The sequence below is a fragment of the Gymnoscopelus microlampas genome, assembly GCF_963454915.1.
Source record: "Gymnoscopelus microlampas genome assembly, chromosome: 22".
Lineage (NCBI taxonomy): Eukaryota > Metazoa > Chordata > Actinopteri > Myctophiformes > Myctophidae > Gymnoscopelus > Gymnoscopelus microlampas.
Genome location: NC_139959.1, coordinates 12,837,805 through 12,859,088, shown reverse-complemented (window position 1 = coordinate 12,859,088; position 21,284 = coordinate 12,837,805). Strand labels below are relative to the sequence as shown.

The 21,284-nt window shown below is 41.5% G+C and overlaps 2 protein-coding genes across 5 annotated transcripts; both read left to right on the top strand.

Moving 5' to 3' along the window:
• The first annotated feature begins 42 nt into the window (after positions 1-42).
• Positions 43-14,228, top strand: gramd1c (GRAM domain containing 1c). 2 transcript variants are annotated; one of them, XM_084048294.1, is made up of 18 exons: positions 43-348; positions 1,156-1,261; positions 2,307-2,430; positions 3,185-3,285; positions 3,930-4,025; positions 4,476-4,556; positions 7,555-7,673; positions 7,757-7,922; positions 8,055-8,196; positions 8,304-8,447; positions 8,958-9,076; positions 9,194-9,336; positions 9,447-9,550; positions 10,007-10,177; positions 10,709-10,775; positions 11,072-11,191; positions 12,611-12,716; positions 13,056-14,228. In XM_084048294.1, exons 1-18 carry the CDS (start codon positions 326-328, stop codon positions 13,122-13,124), a joined length of 2,001 nt encoding a protein of 666 aa, XP_083904420.1. In that variant the 5' UTR covers positions 43-325; the 3' UTR covers positions 13,125-14,228. The 2 variants fall into 2 exon arrangements, with proteins under 2 accessions (XP_083904420.1, XP_083904419.1); XM_084048293.1 differs by having other exon boundaries at positions 1,153-1,261.
• Positions 14,229-14,510: 282 nt separating this feature from the next.
• On the top strand, positions 14,511-21,282 carry zdhhc23b (zDHHC palmitoyltransferase 23b). Of its 3 annotated transcripts, none has more exons than XM_084049082.1 (5): positions 14,511-14,821; positions 16,720-16,897; positions 17,263-17,958; positions 18,271-18,438; positions 19,658-21,282. In XM_084049082.1, the coding sequence occupies exons 2-5, from the start codon at positions 16,746-16,748 to the stop codon at positions 19,947-19,949; spliced, it is 1,308 nt and encodes a 435-aa protein (XP_083905208.1). In that variant the 5' UTR covers positions 14,511-14,821; positions 16,720-16,745; the 3' UTR covers positions 19,950-21,282. The 3 variants fall into 3 exon arrangements, with proteins under 3 accessions (XP_083905208.1, XP_083905207.1, XP_083905209.1); XM_084049081.1 differs by having other exon boundaries at positions 16,693-16,897; XM_084049083.1 differs by lacking the exon at positions 14,511-14,821 and adding an exon at positions 15,652-15,939.
• Positions 21,283-21,284: the final 2 nt, after the last annotated feature.

Here is a 21,284-nt window from a genome sequence, read left to right as displayed (position 1 = left end):
CGCCCAGGTGGTGAAGGTTATGTGTTGTGCCCTTTCGATTATCCATTAAATATGCAAAATGCAAAAGGACAAAGCAACGAGGAGGTGACAACTCCCTTTAGGTATGTTCACATGTGGTTAGCTGAGTGAGATGCATGTGTCCCCTAGGTCCTACCTGTTGCCACCAGTTAGTCCACTTAATAGTATGGACAGCAGCGCAAAGGTGCTTTAGTTTCACTGTGAACAAGGTTTGAAACTCTGCTTTGTGGACCAGCTAGGCAGTGTGGACTTGGGTTTCCCTGTTATCATTGCGGACGGATAAAACAATACACTGGATAAGAGAATCATGGATCCAGCCGCCTGTATCAGGTACGTTACACTTTAATTATGTATAAACTGTAAACTGAATATTCCGCTTTCTGGCCACGCGGGTGTCAGGGCTGTCACAGAAGCGTGCGTGCCGTGCGCCACTGTGCGCAAAGATCTTTACGTATAAACTCATCCCTCGTGTCCTGATCTGATTGAACGCTCGCCCCAAAACACCGTCGACTACCTGGTATTCCTAAACGTAATCTAGCCTTATTCCTAAACGTAACCTTAGTAAAATTATGCCTTATTAACTTAAAACTTATTTTGGGACCTTATCCTCAGTAAAAACAAATACAAGAGAACTGCTGGAGGCGAGCGGTCCTTGAAAAAAAATGGGGGTGAGCGTGTTTTGGGGCGAGTCTTCCGGTTGCATCCTGAAGTTGTAGCAAGTATGAAATATTGCCGCAGATTACTGCAGTGCTTACCCAGCTTTAAAATCTATCTGGCGCTGCTCTTTTTCAGTTTGGTCACGACATGACATGGTATGTATGTAGGTGTCGGTAGGCTGACTATTGTCTCTAGGCAACAATTTCCCCAGGGTGGCTCCACAAGACAAACCAGTTCTATTCTCCAGTTGTTGTCTTCCACTGCCTTGAAGCTGAGCAATCTTTGTCAAACGCATACAGGGCATGATCTATTTTATTTATTCATTTTATCACATAGTTTCTGTTTTCTCTCCATTAAGGCCGCACTGTATATATTTGAATCAATTATGTTGAATATTGGAGATGTTTTATAAATCTTCAGTGTCGTGATGATGAACATGGAAGTTCACTAAAATCAGCCATTTTTTTGTCTTTAAAGCAGTGCAGAAGCCCAGGTGGACCAGGTATCCAACATGGCCAGTGATGAGGTCACAGATGAGACAGCATCCATGGGGGAAATAAGGTGGAGCTCCTCTGAGGATAGTGAGGTAAACTTCTCATTTAACAAAGTTAGATCATCTTCTTATTTGGCAAACACAAATCCAGCACACTGTTGTACTTGAAATGATATTGTGACGTTTCTGTGCTTGCCCTCAAGCAAAATGGGAGACTTTTTCTGTTTGCAGCTTTTGGTCCATTCATTTGTCCCTGTCCTATGAGTCTCAAGAAATATTATGTGTGAAGTGTTCTCCTGATCTGACCTGACCTTAAAAAGGATCACTAGTTGGACTCAAAACTTCATTCACCTGCGACCTGGACCACATGCATTTTCCCAGCACATTCACACTGATAGGTCTAGGGCTGCAACTATTGATTATTACCTTGTTTATTATTATTCTATCGATTCCTCATTCGAATAATCGAGAAGCATGTTTTTATTTGTATTCAAATATATATCAATAAATCAATTAACCACATAAGCATTTTTCTATACTAAACATAGCAAAGATAGCCAACCTACAAGCTCACATCGCGTTGCAGTGTGACACATTGAGACCTTGTAGATTGACCAGTAGATTCACTGTTTAAAAGTCATTCTCTGTTCTTTTCTTTTACATTTTTGGAAACTTGATTGTTTATTAACTGGATGTTTTATTAAATTATAATCTGTTAAATTGATTAATTGTTGCACCCCCAAGGTAGGCCCTCAGATGTATTTGATTGCAAGCCATTCCAGACAGTGATGATGTGTCTATGTATAATACATGTTGTTTAATGAAATCATAGTGATGAACCTTACTGCCCTCTGGTGGAGTGTGAGAAATGTGAAATAATTTCATCACATACAGGTGGTATTGCTGTTGGCCCTCTGATGCAAAGCCCAAAGCTCAAGGGCTGCTGTTGTTTTTCAACTGCTCAACCACACTGCAGTTTCTACATTATTACAGCCTACATTATCCACATTCAAGTCAACCACTTACATTACTTGGTGTATGTTATAGACAACCATGGACGTGGTTGATTCAGTTAGTGTAAAATGTGACATTTGGATGACTTCACAAATGCTATTTGTCTCGATGTTTTGTATGTCAGGCCTCTGATTTTCAAGGGCAGTGCCTGGCAGCTCCCCAAGCCCCTCCCACTACCTACAAACAGAGATTTGAGGAGTTCAAGAAGTTATTCAAAGATCTTCCAGAGTCAGAGAGATTAATAGTGGGTGAGTATACGTAGAGTAACAGTCTCATGGTGTTGAGGTATTCTGGATAAATCAGGATGTTGAATGTCTGAGACACTTTATATTTCTAAGATATTAATAGTGATATCATGGGAGAAGTACATGAAATACAAAGGTTGGGGGTAAAATTGTTCTCAGATGAAAACAGGGATCAAACCGTAGTTATACATCAGAGAGGAGATGCTTGTTTCACAAGACTAAGCTGTATTAAAAACTATAAATACCAGGCTTGTGCCATGGCTTCTTGACTCTATGATATTCATAGAACATATCATAAGGTCAAGGGTGCCTCAATGACATATTTGTGTCTCTTCACCTGAGGCTAATGGACCAATGCTGGTGTCTGGGAAGTTGGTAAGCAGTTCTTGGGTTAAGCTTAATTCATCATTTGACTGTGTCAATCACCGAAAATGTTAACGCATCAGTTGAAAATCAGTTATTTTTGTAGATCGATATGGTTGTTGAAAGGAGGAGAAGGAATTAGGGATTGTTAACCACATAATAACCCCAGTTTGATTCCTGCCAAATCACTTAAATTGATTAGTTGATAAAATCCTTGACTATTAGTCAACTATGTCTTTACTCAAAGGCAGTCGTAGGCAGAACTGAGGAGTGTAAGTAAAGCATGGTTTAGATGCCTCATTAGTCTTTCTGTATTGCCCTCTTTTGACATTAAAAGGCATCAAGTAAAAAAGGGTCATCCACTTTTCTCCCCTGTCCTACGTGTTATCTTCAGAATACCCATGTGCCTTACAGCGAGACATCCTCCTACAGGGACGGCTCTACCTCTCAGAGAACTGGCTCTGCTTCTACAGCAATGTATTCCGGGGAACGAAGGTAACTTGGGAAACGGGGCTCTGAAATTGCAACAATTGGAGGGGAACGCACGTCATAGGACCTCCCCTCCCTTGGTGATAGCCATGAAGTCAGACAACTCATGTAAAGTCATTTGTATGAATTTGTTACATTTTCATATAACTCACGTCATCTGTGCTGTACTTTATTTCAACTATCCCGGACAGACTTTGAGGTCGATGATGGCGTGATATTGAAGTCTGGATGCAGCCAACACAATTTCCTATACACCATTTCTAGAAACGGTACTAAATTAAAGCACACTAACCAGCTGAAAACAGAGGCTTCTACCGTCGTCAATGTATTAAGCTGGCAGCAATTCAAATAACTGTACTGCCTGAGCAACAAGCTGTTACCATAGAGTTTAGATTGACCTGTTGTCAGCTGGTTAGTGTTCTTATATTTGTGCTGCTGGCTGTTTTTAGAAATCATGTATAGGAAATTGTACTGGCTGCACCCACACTTTAGTATCGCACTACTGTATTATTTAGATACTTAAGTCTTTCCGGGGTAAAATTGAAATGAAGGTGTATAGGATCTCATGCAGTTTTTGACAGTCTCAGGTAATACGCCAGTGTATTCTGTTGCAACATAACCTTTGACCTCTGTGCTTTGTGGTCCTGTAGATTACATTGACTCTGAAAGACATCACAGCCATGAGCAGAGTAAAGACAGCAAGGCTGATTCCTAATGCCATCCAGATCTGCACAAGCACAGAGAAGGTATCACATTTACCATTTCTCTACAACAATCTTGCTTAAAGGAGCACACCCATTTTCAACCATATCTTCATATGCAGTAATTGGTCCGACTCCTTACTATGCTCATTATAAGATGGCACAATTTCCGTGTACTCACTCTGTCTCATTGGTTGGCTATGGACAGTTCAGAAACCTGCCTAGTGACTACCAACCAATGACATAATCGCTGGGGATTTGAAGCTAACAGAAACTACAGCCTTTCTCTTCCTGTAAGATTAGCATGCTGAATGAAAAAACCTGGTAGGCAGGTTGTCCACAGCCCTCCTCTGAGACACAGACTGAATAGACAGAAAAATGTGTGAGGACCAATTATATGAAGATAGGTTGAAAATGGGTGAAGTGGTCCTTTTAATAAACAAAGCATACAATCAATTACTGTCTTTTTTTACAACGTTGCATTTTCACCCGCAGCTGTTCTTCACTTCATTCTCGGCAAGGGAGAAAAGCTACCAGGGTATTTTCCGCATGTGGCAAAATACACTAATGGATAAGGTAAAGCCCTGCTCAGCTCCAAGCCTCCCCAGCTCTTTAAATTGCAAAGTGGCCACTATCAGACAGAAATACATTCTATAGGTTCAATGTTAAGTTGTAGAAGTTAGTAACTGCATGTCTCAGTTATATGACTTGGAACAAATATCCACACATTTTGCACACCCAGTAACACGTGATCCACTAACTCATAATGACTTTACTGCTGCCATTTGTAGGAATCACAATAATGTGTGTATGTTGTTCTGAGGTTTTAAAATGACTGACTGATAGACAAACATTGCTGCCTGTCTGAATAAGCTCTCCCCCAGTGCACAAGCCAGGTCCATGGCTTTACCCTGTCGTACAGCAGCACTTATCTCATCGGTCCAGAGTACAATAATGGTGTCATCCATTGGGTTTATTCTATTTCGCTATTGAAAGTAGGCCAAAGTTTAGCACTTAGTGACAGGATTGTCTTCAGATGATCTATTGCTTATTATTCCAAATGATGCATAGGCTACTCATGTTCCCAAAGTATCCTATTCCCAATGTATACTCTATATAATTTGAATGACTCTATTTGCATACTCATGTTCCCAATGTATACCACTTGAATGACTCTATTTGGCCTAAGCCTACTGATAACCTTCTCAGTAGCATGACCACAATATAAAAATACTCTGTTACAAGTAAAAGGCCACGTGTTCAAAATGTTACTTGAGTAAAAGTACAAAACTATTGGCATCAAAATATACTTAAAGTAACAAAAGTAAAAGTACTAAAATGTTTGAAAATAGCCAATCTGACGCGTTGTGAGCTTGTGGATCGTATATTTTCAAATAACCTTGGTATAAAATAGGGCTAAAGTGGTTAATGTATGCTTTCGAATGTAATATTTTATATCTGCAAAGTAACTAGTAACTAAAGTTTTCAAATAATTGTAGTGGAGTAAAAGTACAATATTTGTCTCTGAGATGTAGTGGCCTAGAAGTAAAAATATTGGAAATTGGAAATACTCAAGTAAAGTACAAATACCTCAAAATTGTACTTAAGTAAATGTACTGAGTTACTTTACACCACTGCTACTACCTCTGGGGCTGAGACTCTCTCGGGGTCTGAACTGAACTTGAAGCACAAAACAGCTCAATGAAAACACTATTGTCAAAGGTTCATTGACCTCACCACCAGGTGTGGCTACGGCGGGGCTCATTTGCATACAGAGCGCTACCTGCTCCTCCGACCGAGAACAGCTCTGCTTCCAGCGGCTGGATTTACATTGAAACTTTAAACTCAAAACAAAACAAGACTAATCGGAACTCACTTTAAATAAGCAGACAGGCTTTTTTATTTACATATTTCGGTATAGAAACTGGGGGGCGCGTCATTTTCCCACAGTAATTGTCGGGACGGGTATAAGCGTTGACATGTCCGCTTATTATAAGCGACTTTGGGCTTGTTTTTCTGGTAAGTTGCTTGTAAATATTGGTGCTTGCCTTTTTTGGGGTCTTGTTTCTAAAGTGCACTTTCTTATTTGGGCTTGTTTGCGTAATGTTGTTTAAACCAGTGGTTCTTACACATTTTCAAGTCAAGGACCCCCAAATTGATATTTATTTGTCTGAGGACCCCCATCTGAATACATTTTATGCCAGGGACCCCATACAAGATTTGTGTTGTTAAAATGTTTAGCGCATCGTGACGCGTTGTGAGCTTGTAGGTCGGCTATTTTCAAATAGTCAATGTATTATGTTTTAAAGGCAAGGGCGAAGAAGGGCTCGCTTCTTTTGGGCTTGTTTTCATAGACCTCGTTGCTTGTTTCTCTCACGAAATCTGGCAACACTGTCGGGTACTTCCTGAACGCACGGATCACAGTCCATAAAGCTACCTGTTAAATGTACTTGATAGAGAGACACACACGTCCACGGTTAAGGTCTGGTATTCTCTTGTTTTAATGTTATAAACAGTGGTGGAAAGTAACTACTTAGGTACTTTTTATACATTTGAAAACCGCATAATGAGTACTTTCTATTTTTGGTACTTTAAGTACATTTTGATTGATACCAATACTTTTGTACTTTTACTCGAGTACATTTTGAATTCCTGACTTCTTGTACTACTTGTAATATCTACATTGCAGTATTGATACTTTTACTTAAGTAAAACATTTTAGTACTTTTCCCACCACTGTCCATTTGGTTTTGAAATAATTCTTGCAGCATTTTTTTTTTGCATCTATGCTCATGCGGTTTATATGCAGCTGTTTGTTAGTCACAAGTTCATGTTATATGTAGATACGGTTTCACAGGGATTTGATAGGCTGACAGATGCTAGGTTTGATGTTTACTTGGTATCCTAGTAACTAGCACTTAATTGTTTTCTGTGCACTCTAATTACATGACCATTTAGCCTGGAGTTTGTTGACTATAGGCCAGGGTTCATGTTTTGCTCTGCTTGCACTTAGCAAGTTACTCTCTGGATATGGGCATATGCTAAATTGCATAATTTGACTTATAGACCACCATTGTAACCTTTTCAATTTCTCCTAAATTATTCTGGTGTGTAGGCCTATTCTTCCTTCTTTTTACTGTTTGTGCATTGAAATCTTGGAGATGCAAACTAAATGAGATTGCGTTGCACCTGTAATGACAGTAAAGAATTTGAATGGAATTAAAATAATTTGGGCCTAATAGTGGATACAGCATTGCATTTTGATAAAAATGGTGTCATAGTGATCGAGATGGGACGGGTCTATTATTATTTTAATTTGTATTATGAATTGTGTATTTATTACATTTACTTGAAACTACGAAATGTGAAATAGTCTTTGCAGACAATGATTACCCTATGCTTATACATGCAGTGCACTGGTCTATCAAGTTTGTTGTGAAGACAGTACTGGTTATTATCTCATCTGTTGAAGTATGTCTTCATATCTGGAGAAGTATGTATGGATTGCATTTTGCGTGGGAAACTTAAGGACATATTTTTGTGTTGTTGTAATACCTTTCTCTGTCCCTTTTAGCCTCTGACTAGCTTGGAGCTTTGGCAGATGGTTAAACAGCACTATGGCAATGACCTGGGCCTAAGCCATGAAGAGATGGAAAGCTTATTGGCAAAAGCAGAATCATCCACGCAGACAAGGTGAGTGAGTATTCTTGTAGCCTAGACATGGATACCAAGAGAACACACAACGTGACCAACCACACACTGATGTCTGTCTGTAGCCCGACCATGAGGCCCAGTCTGGAGGACGGCCTGGGGCGGTTGGAGCGGACTCCCTCCCACCGTCAACCTGGTTTAGAGCAGCAGGGACCACTGGATTCCTCCACACCTCAGGCAGAGGACATGCCATCTCCCATTGGCTCACAGAGCACGAACGCTAACAATACGGTATGACAAATAATGTAGAGAAATGTACTCGGGTCAAACAGAGTTGTTTTTGAGTGTATGTGTCTCATTTTGTGACGTGACTCATTTTGGCATTTTGTGCACATATGCACGTGTATGTTGGTCCTCCATCAGGACGACTCCCCTCGCAGCCCTGCTCCCTCGCTTCACCGGTTTGCCGCAGAGCGGGTGTCCAAGCGCTCTTCTCTGTCTCTAGACCTCAACGCCAACTTGGATGCCGTCTCTGAACACAGTGCTTCTGAGAGCGCAGAGGAGGGTAAGAATTACACCATCATTTTGCAACACAATGTTTTGTGGACAGATTATCTTTTGTGTGTGAGATTTTATTTATTTATTTTCTCCCACTGCCTTCTGTGTTCCTAGTGGAGGAGCGAGTGAGTCTCTCCCAGGAGCAGGGCAGACTCTACCTGAACAAAGTGTTCCACATCAGTGCAGAGAAGATGTTTGAGCTGCTCTTCACAGACTCTCACTTCATACGCAGGTTCATGAACGTCAGGAAGATCACCAGTAAGTCTCGCTGATCCTCTCTGTTGTCATTCCCAACTCACCAAAGTCAACACCCAATAGGCTCTATGCACAGCAGCCATATTGGAAAGAAATTGGGCCTCTTCTTACTTCCTTTACAGGTGTTACCAATGATACTAATGAAGGCTCTGTTCCATTCTGGTCAGGGTGCTGACATTGTGCATGTTGGCTCACTGGAAACACTCCATTTTGGTTCCCAAATGGCCCCTTAAGGTGGGTGTGTAACTCTGAGAGTGTACAAATCGGGTCCATTTGGTTCCATTTGTACACTCTCAGAGTTATGGGGGTCCTTGAAAATAAGACAACCACTGTGCCACACTAAATGGAACGGAGCCTTAATTAGTATTATTGGTAACACCTGTGAAGGAACACCTGTGAAGGAAGCTGCACAGCAGCCAATATGGCTGCTGTGCATAGAGCCTATTGCTAGAGCTTTGGAAATCGTATTACGTATACTATTGTAGGTTCATAATTTTTCTATGTGCTTATCAGATGCAAGCTTTAATCCATGGCAAAGAGAGGCATCTGGAAACATGAAGAGGAGTCTTAATTACACTATAACGATCAGCAATCCTCTGATTGGGAAGTACTCCACAGCTACTGAAAACCAGGTGTGGTTACATACATCACTGTGAATATGGCATCTCTAGTTAAATGGTCAATACAGGTGTTTGAGTGTGTAAATACATTTGTGGCTCTATGTATATTCAAATTCCATCTATTCTCAGACCTTGTTCAAAGAGTCCAGGGAGGGTCAGTATTACCTTGTGGATGCTGAGGTGTACACCCATGATGTTCCCTACCACGACTACTTCTACACTCAAAATCGCTACTGCATCATACGCAACTCAAAGCGCAAGTGTCGACTCAGGTAACGCAACGCTTTGGATGCATTTGCATTCAGTTCTGTCTTGGCAAATTGTGTTGTACATTATCAAGTTGATGGAATTAAAACAGGAGCTTTTCTTGTGCTGCTGTTAGGGTCTATACAGATGTGAAGTACAAGAAACAGCCATGGGGTCTGATCAAGTCCTTTATCACTAAGAACTCTTGGAGTGGCCTAGAGGATTATTTTAGGCACCTGGGTGAGTAACGCTCTTTGTTCCAATGTTTTAGCAATTATTTGTCGTCTTGCTTCCACTAGTGGCTCTGCCAACAAGGAGATTGTTGAATATAAATGGACAGCATTGCCCACCTGAGCTCAGAGCACTTCCTATTGTCTACATATACAGTAGTAGAGCATGCACGCAACTTTGATCCATCACAACGATTTTGTAGGGTTTCCTTGCTGTTCAATTATTCATTAAATAGATGTAAGAAAAAAAGCCCTGTGTTGTGAAATGTGTGCCTGCTAGGAAGGTCTTTGGGACCTTGAAAGCAAATAGTCTTCTTTCCCCATATGACTCTGGCCTTTTATCTGACTGTCTGACTCTCATGCCTCATGGCCTTGTAATGCAAGGGTACTGACTCCGTGCCACCTGTCCTTGTGATGCCATGACACTGACTCTGTGGCCCCTGTGCATGTGATGCTATGGTAACAGAATCTGAACTACTGGAGGAGGAAGCGGAGATGAACCAAGGGGCCGGAGACTCTGGGAAGATGGGCGGGCTGCGGAGGAGGAGGCGGACTTACAGCAGGACGATGCAGGAGCACATGAAGCCCACGAAGCAGTATGGGCCGGACTCGGAACAAATCAGAGAGGCAAACATTGGTACAGTGGTTATTTAACGCTTCTCTGTTTACGTGTACATCTGCAGTCGGATGCAACAGGCGATTCCATCCTCAAATGCCATAGTTTAGTACAAGGATGGGCAACCTTATCGGACTTGAGATCTACTTATCCATTTCCAAGGCAGTCAATATGATTGGATGTTTTTGTCTGTGTTTTAAAATTTCTCCATGATCGACCAAAATGCCACTCTAGATTGACCGGTCCATCTTAAAGGCATGATTGCCAACCCCTGGTCTAGTCTTAATGGATAACTTGTACATCACATGGTTTGTAGAAATAAGCGTCACATTATTGCAAATGGTGAATGTATTATTTTAGAACAAAACTGGAAATGTAACAATTTGGTTGCCTTTCCATACACTTATGTAGCAAAAAGGTGTTTGCATACAACTGATCGGAATGTAAAATCCAAGAGGCTGATTGAAACTAAAATGAAATTTATAAAGTGTTCATGACTTTCATTGTGCAATCCATCCTTAACGGAACCGATTTGCTCTTTTTTTGTTACAGGCCCTATAGAAATGAAAGGCCCATGCAAGTGGAGCATCACTACCATAGTGGCTGGGATGAGTGTCATGTAAGTCAACAGCCTGCTAATGTCAGTTGTGATTTATTTTTTGCATGTTTTAATGTTAATTAGAAAATATTATACATAATAATAAACAAATAGCAGCATACTGACAATTTTACAAAAAAAATAAAAGTTCTGTTTATGGCCATAGTTTCATACTTTCTGGATTTAAAATCTAAAGTGCACACAATGGTCAAATTTGCTGCGCTTTTCTTCAGTTAAGCCACTACCAGCTCTATCCCCATTTGTGTGCATGCAAGTGTGTATTTAAACCCAGCGCTTCCTCTCCTTTTCCCCCACAGCCTGCTGATTCTGACATTGCTTAACCTGGGTTTATTCTTCAAGCTCGGGGCAATGGAAGACGTGGCTCACCGCATGTACCTGAGCACCAAGCACCGACTGAGGGAGAAGCATGAGGCTAGGTCAGATTATCTCACTGCCGCTTACATTGACATCAGAATCTGAATAGGTTTCAATGAAAAGAAATGTGCCGTCATAACAGTACTGCCCCACATACTCACTAATGCTCATTGTAAGATGGCACAATGTCTGTCTACTCTTCGTCTCATTGGTGGGCTATGGATAGTTCAGAAACCTGCCTACCAATGACATCATTGATGGGGATTCCAAGCTAGTAGAACATACAGCCTTTCTCTTCTGGAAAGTTAGCATGCTGAAATAGAAGCCACTGTTCTTGCATTGCAAAATAAAAGTTTGAAATTACCTAATCTGCCTACCAATGATTTGGAGACGGATTTCTATCTGTCCACATCCAACCTCTGAGACACAGAGCAAGTAGCCACAAACAGTGCCATCTTATAATGTTAGTGAGGAACATTAGTGAGGAGCAATTATATGAAGATAGGTTGAAAATGGGTGAAGGGGTCCTTTTAATCTCTGATTCCACCTTCTCTGCTGTAGAAAGACGCATATCTGATTCAGGTAGGTAATCATGGTCACCTGAGTGCAGGGAAGAGCAGTGAGGCTGGTCTGTGGTATTTTAAACAGCATACTTATAATTAAGCTCTTGACTCAGATGTTGAAACGGCCACTTTGCAAGAGACATCTCAACCTCAGTATGTGGCTATTTAAGTGACTCTTGTATGTGACATAATCTCATATGACATTCCTTCATATCTCCCCTTCACTCCGCCCTGCACAGCCCTCTGTTAAATGCACTGTCTGTATATAAATACCTCTCTTACCTTATTTATTACTATTATTATATTATGCTATAATAATGTGATTATTTCACATGGACTACTAAGATATACATTGAAGACCTTTAACAGATACCTGTTAAGGATAACTGTTGAGAGACTGTACTTACAGTATATTCACTCATAGACTGTTGGTGCTCTGTATTGTACATGTATTCATCCAGATACTCACTGTTGAATGTCTGTTGACAGACCTTTTTATGTTCACTGTTGATGGGCCGTAAATATATTAATGTGTATATATACTGTATATTCATTGTTAGACATTCATTCATATACTCATTTGTAGACTGTGCATTTTCATCCATATACCACTGTTGACCGACTTCATTCATATATATTCATTGGCGATAGATGTATATTCATTCATATAGTCCTTAATATAATCACTGTACATTTATGTATTCATACTGTACATGTTCACCCATTCATAGACCCAGTGCAGATATGTAGGGGCAGCATCTAAGCTCATTATTTAAGCTGTTATGTTTTCATTCTTCTTTGTTTGGTTTTGACTCTGTATCTCGTTTGTTTAATTTGTATTGCTGTTGCTACTATGATACCTGAATTCCCCTCAGGGATCAATATCTTATGATCATCATTCCATCTCTCCATCCATAGCCTAGCCTCAGAGTATGCGCAGAGAGAGCCCCCTGTACACAGGACCAGAGAGGAGACGCAACTATTAAAAGCTGTCCTCCAGGACTCCATTAACCTTTTAGAACAGGTGAGTCTGACACATCACTGTAAGATTAATCAAAAGCATTAGTCCATACTGCTTTTCTACATTTTATTTGGGATATTGTGATTTTTCTGACAAAGTGAAATAAGGCTCAAAGCTGTGTAGCAAAATTCTGCATTAATTTAACGCCTTACGGGTCCATTTCTACACGTTGATAGTTGAATTAACACTGGATTATGACCGGCAGTCTTCCAAGGTTTTATTATCCAGCATACTCATACAGTACATATCAGACAATACAATTCTTCACTTTCCTGGGGTGTTGTCCAATTAGAAAATCGGCAGCTTCTTTTTGCTGAGTCATCTCTCATCCTTTTCCAACAGCTCCGAAGTTCTCTGGTGTTGCTGCAGGAGAACTTTGCAATGACCAACAGGACGGCAACATTGCAGTGACGGTACCCACCTGGTGACCACTAGTGAACACCCATCAGCCTTGTAACAGTGAAGGCTGCACCAATGAACTGCCTCTGAAGACATCTCTTATAGAACACCAAAGTCTGACATCTCTTATAGAACACCAAGTCTGACATCACTGCTGCTAGAGGGCGCTATCCCCCTAGGTCACAGCGTTATTTTTTGTATTGGGATTCCCATAGGGAATATAAGAACTCTGTTCCAGAAATAAACAAATCACCCCAGCGATTTTACTCACAAAGTACTAATTTATCCAAACAATACTTTGTTTTTCTCTAAACACAGACGTTCTCAAATGTAACTCAATATCATAAACAAGTCACACAACCTGACAATATCACTGGGACCCAGGGGTAGTGGGAGTGATGTCAGGACTTAGGTACTCAAGGATGTTGCCAAGGGGGTGCGCCCAGGCCTCTTGACAGACTATGTTGCTAGTGACTATGGGTCCCAGGGCATTTTGGTATGTGGTGGGGGGAGGTAAAAGTTGTCATCAACATGTGGAACGGTGGGTTTAATTTTCTGTGGGGACTTTGTGTTGCCAGCTCATTTTGCTGGCTTGTTCTTCACTCATCTTAAATGGTGGTGCTGGCTGCATCATTCCACCTCATTCGAATTCCCCTCAATTGTCAGTACTGCCTCCAAAGGATGTAGTGTACTCTAAACCTGTACGAGACTTTTTTTTTATTCTCATGAAAGTGTGCCATACCATTGATTTTTCATCAACTACCCAGAGTGAGTAGGTAGTATGGTAAAAAAAAATGACATGCAGCCATGAGTCACATTTTAATGTTTTAAATGCCTTTGATGTTTTAAGAGTTTATTTTATTTTTTATTGTATTTACAATAACTTAAGGAATAATTTGCCATGGGTTTTTGTCATGAATAATTTCTCACAGAATTCTTGACACAGAAATTGTTAGCTAGTATGCACAGTTTGCATGTCGATTTATTTTGCACCTTTATTATATTTATACTGTTACCATCACCGTTGGGGAATTTTCTTTCCTTAAGATTGTTTATTCTGTACATTCGTTTGTAATGCATAGTTGCTTTCAATAAAGAGAGTCTTTTTGCAGCCAATTTGTGTGTGTTCTTTAATAAGAAATATGTCATGATTTGAGTGTGTGGGCTGTGGGGATCTCATTTTAAATAAGACATTGTGCTTTTATGAGCGATCCAGTTTAGAGGACCTTGTATTGTGAATTGTACTTCCATGTACTGTTTCCATGTCTTTTCTAAATAAAGTATTCAATCAACCAATCAAACTTTTTGGGCAGAAAATAAAATATATCCTCCAGATAGAAATTGTCTTATTTACTCCACTGCGCCCTCTACAGATAGATCCAGATCTGTAGAGGGCGCAGTGGAGTTAATACAATAATAATAGCGAGAAGATCTGTCAAGAAGACTACAGCTTTCTTTAATACATCTATGGATGGATGGACTTGACTAGGATAAATAGGTCAGAGTACTAAAGTACAATTCGTTCTGACGGCTCTCTCTCTCGGACAGGATACTTGCATTAATTTAATGACCGCCTCAACAGAAGCCAGCGTAGCTAGCGACTTCCGTGACACAGAACACAACACCATAACGTCTTGAGAATCCCTGGTCTGGCGGAGTGATACTTGTGTAGTTGTGAATTCTGAAACATGAAACGGTATTTTCTGCAGGTATGTTACGTTATTATGTTATTTATATTATATATTTATATTGTCTTCAGCGCTGGGAAGGACGTTCGTCTCACTCACTGCTGAGCCACCATGTTTCACAAACTGATAGGCTACACTACTTAAGGTCCGACTGGTATTTTAAGAGGCTTTTGGCGTGTGTTTATAAACATTGAATTCTTTATTTATATGTCCAAGTTAAAAAAAAGTTTTATTGGATCTTGTGTATTGACAATTTAAAAGTACAGCAGCCTACGTTAAATCTATACAGGCTTGTTTCCATAGTGGTCCATCATGTAAACCAGGTGTCATCAACAGGGGGTCCGGGACCCCTAGGGGGTCCTCAGTTACTACAGGGGGGGCGCCAAATCTTTGTGTGATAGGATCTTTTTACTTACTTTAACCACTTGAACCCTTGCCTTGCATCCCTATTTTGTGGAGAACTTTAGCCGAAAATAGCAGATCTTCAAGCTCACAATGCCTCTTGCTGCGAGGCGTTGTGAGCTTGTAGATTGGCTATTTTCGGCAAAAAGGTTTGGTGTAGACTAGTATAGAGGGAAAAAGGAGCAGACCAAGTACAGAGCCAAAGGTTAAGTTTACTAAGTATGGGTTTAAGTGGTTAAATGTCTGAAATAAACAAAACACATGAATTGACACAACACCGATGATATAGGGCTGTCAATCAAGTGTATGAAGCTAGCTATCTATGAAATCTATGAAAAAGTTGAATCTGCAACACAGTTTTATACAACATGCAGTGGGGGTCCCTGCTTCATCAATCTCTCAGCTAAGGGGTCCTTGGCCTGAAAAACGTTAAAGACCCCTGATGTAAACAAAACTTTCAACATCTACAAGCAACAATACAACAAACAAAGTAACAAACAATACAAAAAAGACATATATATGCAGTTTAGTAGATAATGTTTCTGCATGTTATGTACAGTAGATAATGTCTTCCTGGTGGAACTTGGTAGTAGACTGCACCACCAACACAAACTTGTTTTATCTCTGGAAAATATTTTCATTATTCATTCATGTCATTTACATCGCTTCGGACTGGACTTTGGAACATTGAGATAGATAAGCATACTACATGTGACCACAGCAGCAGATGTGATATGGTATTTGACTCCTACTTCTGTTCACAGACTAGCCTTGGATCTAGCCTTGATACAAGACTGTCGTATATTATGACCGATGATAGTCTTGATCCAAGGCTACCTTGGATCAAGACTACCATATGTATTTTATCGAGTCTGACTTTTGCTTCATAGATGCAAAAGTCATCTATGATAGTCTTGATCCAAGGCTAGTATACACGCTACACAGACCGTGCCAATTAGGCTGCCAGTCCCATCTGTCAACGTCTCTCTCATACAGTATACATTCAGCTAGAAAAAACTAAATAGGTAGACACATGACTTCTTGTGTGTTGTGACCCCCGCACTAGCCCCGAATTCTACTTTTGAACAATATCACCGTATTGGATGGATTGGTTGAATAACAATACATCACATAGATCTAATGAGAAACCTGTTTGGGTTCCCCGCTTCAGTTATATGGAGCAAGTTCACAATGGAGAATTATTTAACTGAGCAAAAATATGAATCCCATTTAGCTCCCTGCCCGCCTTGATAAGTGGGACGGGACAACATCACTTCCTGGGGGATGTTTAACCTTCCTAAGAAATGTTAAGAGGGTAAAAAAAAAGAGCCATGCTTGTTGTGGTGGTGGTTTGGATGTGTTTGGAAACAGCTCAACTGCTATTTGCAATGGTCAGTCTGGCTAAAAGTGCTTCTTCGGTTTTATTTTTTCTCCTTTTTTTTTTCGGAAAGCGGTTTTCTCACATGATGGACTCTGTCTCTACTCTCTAGTGATAAACCCTGTGCGCTCACATGCAGGGAGGCCTGCTGACTGATTAGCTGCAATGCTGTCGGTCATGAAGAAGCGAGCTAAAAACCTGGTGGCGGAGGAAGAAGATCGCCTGTGCTGTTGTGAGTATGTGAACAGCCGTGGGGAGCGGAGCCACTTAGCCGCCTGCTTCTGTGACTGCGAGGACCTGGATGAGGCCTGCGACAGGTGAGAGGCATTTGACGTGACATCGTGCCTCATTGTTGAAGCACTATCCGATAATCAACTCGGCGTGCTGTAATAGATAGCACCTCTTTTCAGAGGATACTGTTCCACAACAGCCTCCAGCTCTTGTGTAGACTTTGTTTTCATTATGAGGAGGGAAAAAAACTTCCTTTTCTTGTCACTGATGGGTAATGAAGGGATTTTAGGATTACTTCTGGACAATGTTGGGTAACAATATGTGTAGCCAATTTTTCTGTGTAATAAGAGAACTGTTCGAGCGAAAATGCTCTGAAATGATTGGGTCCTAAATCCAATCAGACACATGTGGGTGCCCCAATACTACTTCATGTTTTCTTTCCTCTTTTCAGATGGCTAAAGAGGGAGACGCAGAAGGCTGACTCCATATCACGGCTGTCTGCCACAGTGTCAGACCGCGTTCGCATACCCTGGCTGTGGGGCGGAGCCCAAAAAGTGGACCTGTCCGTGATCCCGCCTCTTTTTCTGCTTCCTGTCCTGCTGCATGTGGCAGCCCTTCACGTCCTCCTTGGCGTGGTGGTCCTGACGGCCCTGCCGGCCCTAGTAGTGTGGTACTACTACGTTACCCACCGCAAGAAGGGACGGACGCGCTTCTTCCTCAGCCTGGCCCTCTTCTCGCTGGGCTACATGTACTATGTGTTCGTCACGGAGGTGTTTCCGTGCGGGGACGTGGGGCTGGTGCGGTTGGCGGTGGTGACCGCAGGGACAATCCTCACCCTTTTGGCCCTCGCCCACACCAGGAAGGGGCCGGGCGTCGTGCGGCCGAACCAGGGTAACATCCACAGCACAGTGACCTACCACAGCCCTTCGGCTGACAGAGATCCCGCCTTCGACGGCACTAGGCAGGAGGTGGTAACCACGGTGAACAACCGCGGCGCGGGTTCGTCATCGGAGCAAGCGGGGGCGGAGGAGAAGGATGGCGACCTGAGGAACTGGTGCCCGGCATGCAGAATGGTTTGCCCTCCCAGAACGGGGCACTGTCGGATCTGTGGTGTCTGTGTGCAGCGTCTCGACCACCACTGTGTTTGGTGGGTTTTATTTTTATCCATTTTTGTCTTTTATTGGGGTGCCCCCCCCCATGCATTATTGTAGGCTACATCACTTCCGCGCTTTTTCTGTATAGTCAATCTCTATTTTGTAAATTCATAAATAAAAGGTAATTCAAGATTTACTGAACTGTCCCTTTAAGTGATTTGTTCTTTTCACCTGCTGCTGATCAGAAAAGATTTAGTTGATAGTTGTTTGTACACCTTGGGTCGTAGATTTTATTAGTCTATGTACACGTGTGTGTGTGTGTACTCTATAATGATTATGTGTCTTCTCCGCCATTGCCAATGCAGGATAAACAGCTGTGTGGGGCAGGCCAATCACCGCAGCTTTCTGCTGATGCTCCTCCTCTTCCTGTTAACCTCACTGTATGGGATCTGCCTGGTGCTGCAAAGTGTGTGTCCCCAACAGAACCTCCTCACTGCCCTCTTCTACTGCCCTGGAGTGTACAACCAGTTCAGGTAATGTGAGTACACTCACAAGTACATACTTGGCACAAAGTACGCAAAAACTGCTCAAGTACCCAAAGAGCCGCTTTGTCAGCAGGCACAAAGAGTCAATTCACCTTCTGTTGTGAGGTTTTATTGAACTTAATTTTCCTTACCTTATTTTCCTTATTGACCCAGATAGAGAATGCTGCCTAAATAAGAAAAAGAGGTTGCTTATCAACAATGGGTTTTCTCAGTGGAGTGCTAGATCCAAAATCCTGTATACATATCAAAATTAGGAATTGAAAAAATCCCCAAAAGGTAGCACATCCAAAATTTGAAATCAATGCAGGACAAAGCACTCACATTTCCACTTTACCTATTGTGGTTCTTAATTCTCATGTCTGAAAATAGACCTAGCTCAGTCTGCTGAACAGACCGTTCTGTTAATTGAGTATAATGACAAAAATATGTGGTTATGTAATATGTGTTTTCAAATTATGAATACATTTCGATTTTTCATAATTCAATTCTGTGTCTCATCAATTTAAATCTGTTACACCTGAAAAGGGATTGGATTAGCAGCATAATGCTGTTGTTCATCTCAATCCCTCAGAGAACGTAAAGAGGATAAGTTAAATTGACTAAATGGAAGCCTCTGTATTGGTTTAAACAGTCCCATTCCTTAGGGATTAGGGGTTAAAAAAAAGAAAGAAATGTGTGCATATGCAATTTATTTAGACTCCAGAACCTCAATCGTTTTGCTTGTTTTAGCTTTTTTCATTTGATTATTTTAGCCTTCAAGAATGACAGGAAACAGGGAAAGAGAGAGACGGGGAGTGACACGCAGCAAAGATCTTCGAACCGCATTAGAGCTTTTATGTGGTATGCACCTGGACCGCTAGGCCAGCGGGCGCCACGCTATTTCTGAATAAAAAAAAAAGTGGAAGTGGTTAAGTGTGTATGTGGGTTTTATAGATATTTAACCAATGAAAATATTAACAAGAGCTTGTCATTAAATAATAACTGCATTGGATCCATTTGGAACACTTTGTGTCCCTTTGGACATACAAGGTTTCCACCGACAGCGACGCAATGTATAATTAAAGTGTTACATGTATTACATGTGGGTCCTATGGTTTCTTCTACTGGAGTTATCTATAATTCACTTAGTATTGTGATTTGTTGTAGCATCAGGATGTTTAATTTTTCCTTATGCACGTGTGCGTTTGTTGGTCTTTGTATGTTCCAGCACTGCACTGTGCTTCACCTGTGCGTGGTACAGCAGTATGGTGACGGGTGGGCTGCTCCACCTGCTGGTGCTACAGGTCATCAATGTCAGCTTCAACGTGACGGAGCGTGAGACCCGCATCGCCCTACGAGAGAAAACCGCCCGCCGTGCCTACTGGGGACTCGTTGTGGACACGGGTGTCCACTCTCGAGGTTTCCGAGGCAACTGGGTGGAGTTCATGACTATGGGTGACAATTTGTACGTATCCTCCCCGAATGACAGTGGCCCTTCAAGCCATCCGACTAAAGTATGATTTGCAATGGCTATATTGTTTATGGCCACCGGATGGCAGCAGAGCTCCTTTTTACTTCAGACTTGTGTCTCTGCCCATGACCCTGCCATGGAGCAAGACTGATATTTACCATGAATGGGCTCTATGCACAGCAGCCATATTGGAAAGAAATTGGGCCTCTTCTTACTTCCTTCACAGGTGTTACCAATGATACTAATGAAGGCTCTGTTCCATTCTGGTCAGGGTGCTGATATTGTGCATGTTGGCTCACTAGAAACACTCCATTTTGGTTCCCAAATGGCCCCTTATGGTGGGTGCATGTGTAACTCTGAGAGTGTACAAATGTTCCATTTGTACACTCAGAGTTATGGGGGTCCTTGAAAATAAGACAACCACTATGCCACACTAAATGGAACTGAGCCTTAATTAGTATTAATTGGTAACACCTGTGAAGGAAGTAAGGAAGGGGCCCAATTCATTCCCAATATGGCTGCTGTGCATAGAGCCTATTTCATCAGCAGCAGACCTTTTGTTAGATGCTCCTGAACCAACTGATACTAGACGCATCCACTGCTATTAATGTCAATGAGTTACAAGCCCTATGTCCTCTGTATATCTGTATCGCTTTCCTATTGACCTCTCCCCACCCCCCCATCGCTGCTGCCATGCTCTACTTTCATCTGTCTCTGTCTGTCAACATCAATAAGTCCCCTCACACTGGCTATTTTCTCTCAGACCTGAACATTCCGGTTCTTTCTCTCCTACTTCATTCTAGGCTTGCTGACTGACACAGCAACTCAATGGGCCCTTTTCGAATGCATAGGAAAAAATAAGAACTAGCCCAAAGTAACAGTTACTGGTGCTAGATCCAGTCCTAGACGTCAAGGGAAACCTTTACAGTTGTAGTGACCAGGAAACACAGTTTACTTTGACCATCAGTAGCTTAAGTGACACAAGTGAAGTGTGTAACCAATCAGTATGTTAAGTCCAAGGTACAAAAGAATCAACAAGATCTCTGCAGAACTGGACCGCAAGTTGGTGAATGGGAAAGGAAAATCCAAATCCAGTTTTCTAATACCAAAAAAGTGCCAAAAGTCCCGTTGCAATCCAAAACGGGCCCTATGTTCCTTACAGCACTGTTCAAAACATTTCGAAAAGGCTCAGGTGTTGCCCATACACAAGATTATTTAGCAGCTTTGTTTTTAATGGATAGTCAAATGGATGACATTTTCATTGATATTTCAACATGATTCATACCAAAGTATTTTTGCACAACACTGAACATTGCAGCATAAGATGATGCTCTCTTGAAATATATCAATGTATCTTCTGTGTTCTTGATAAAAATGAAAGTGA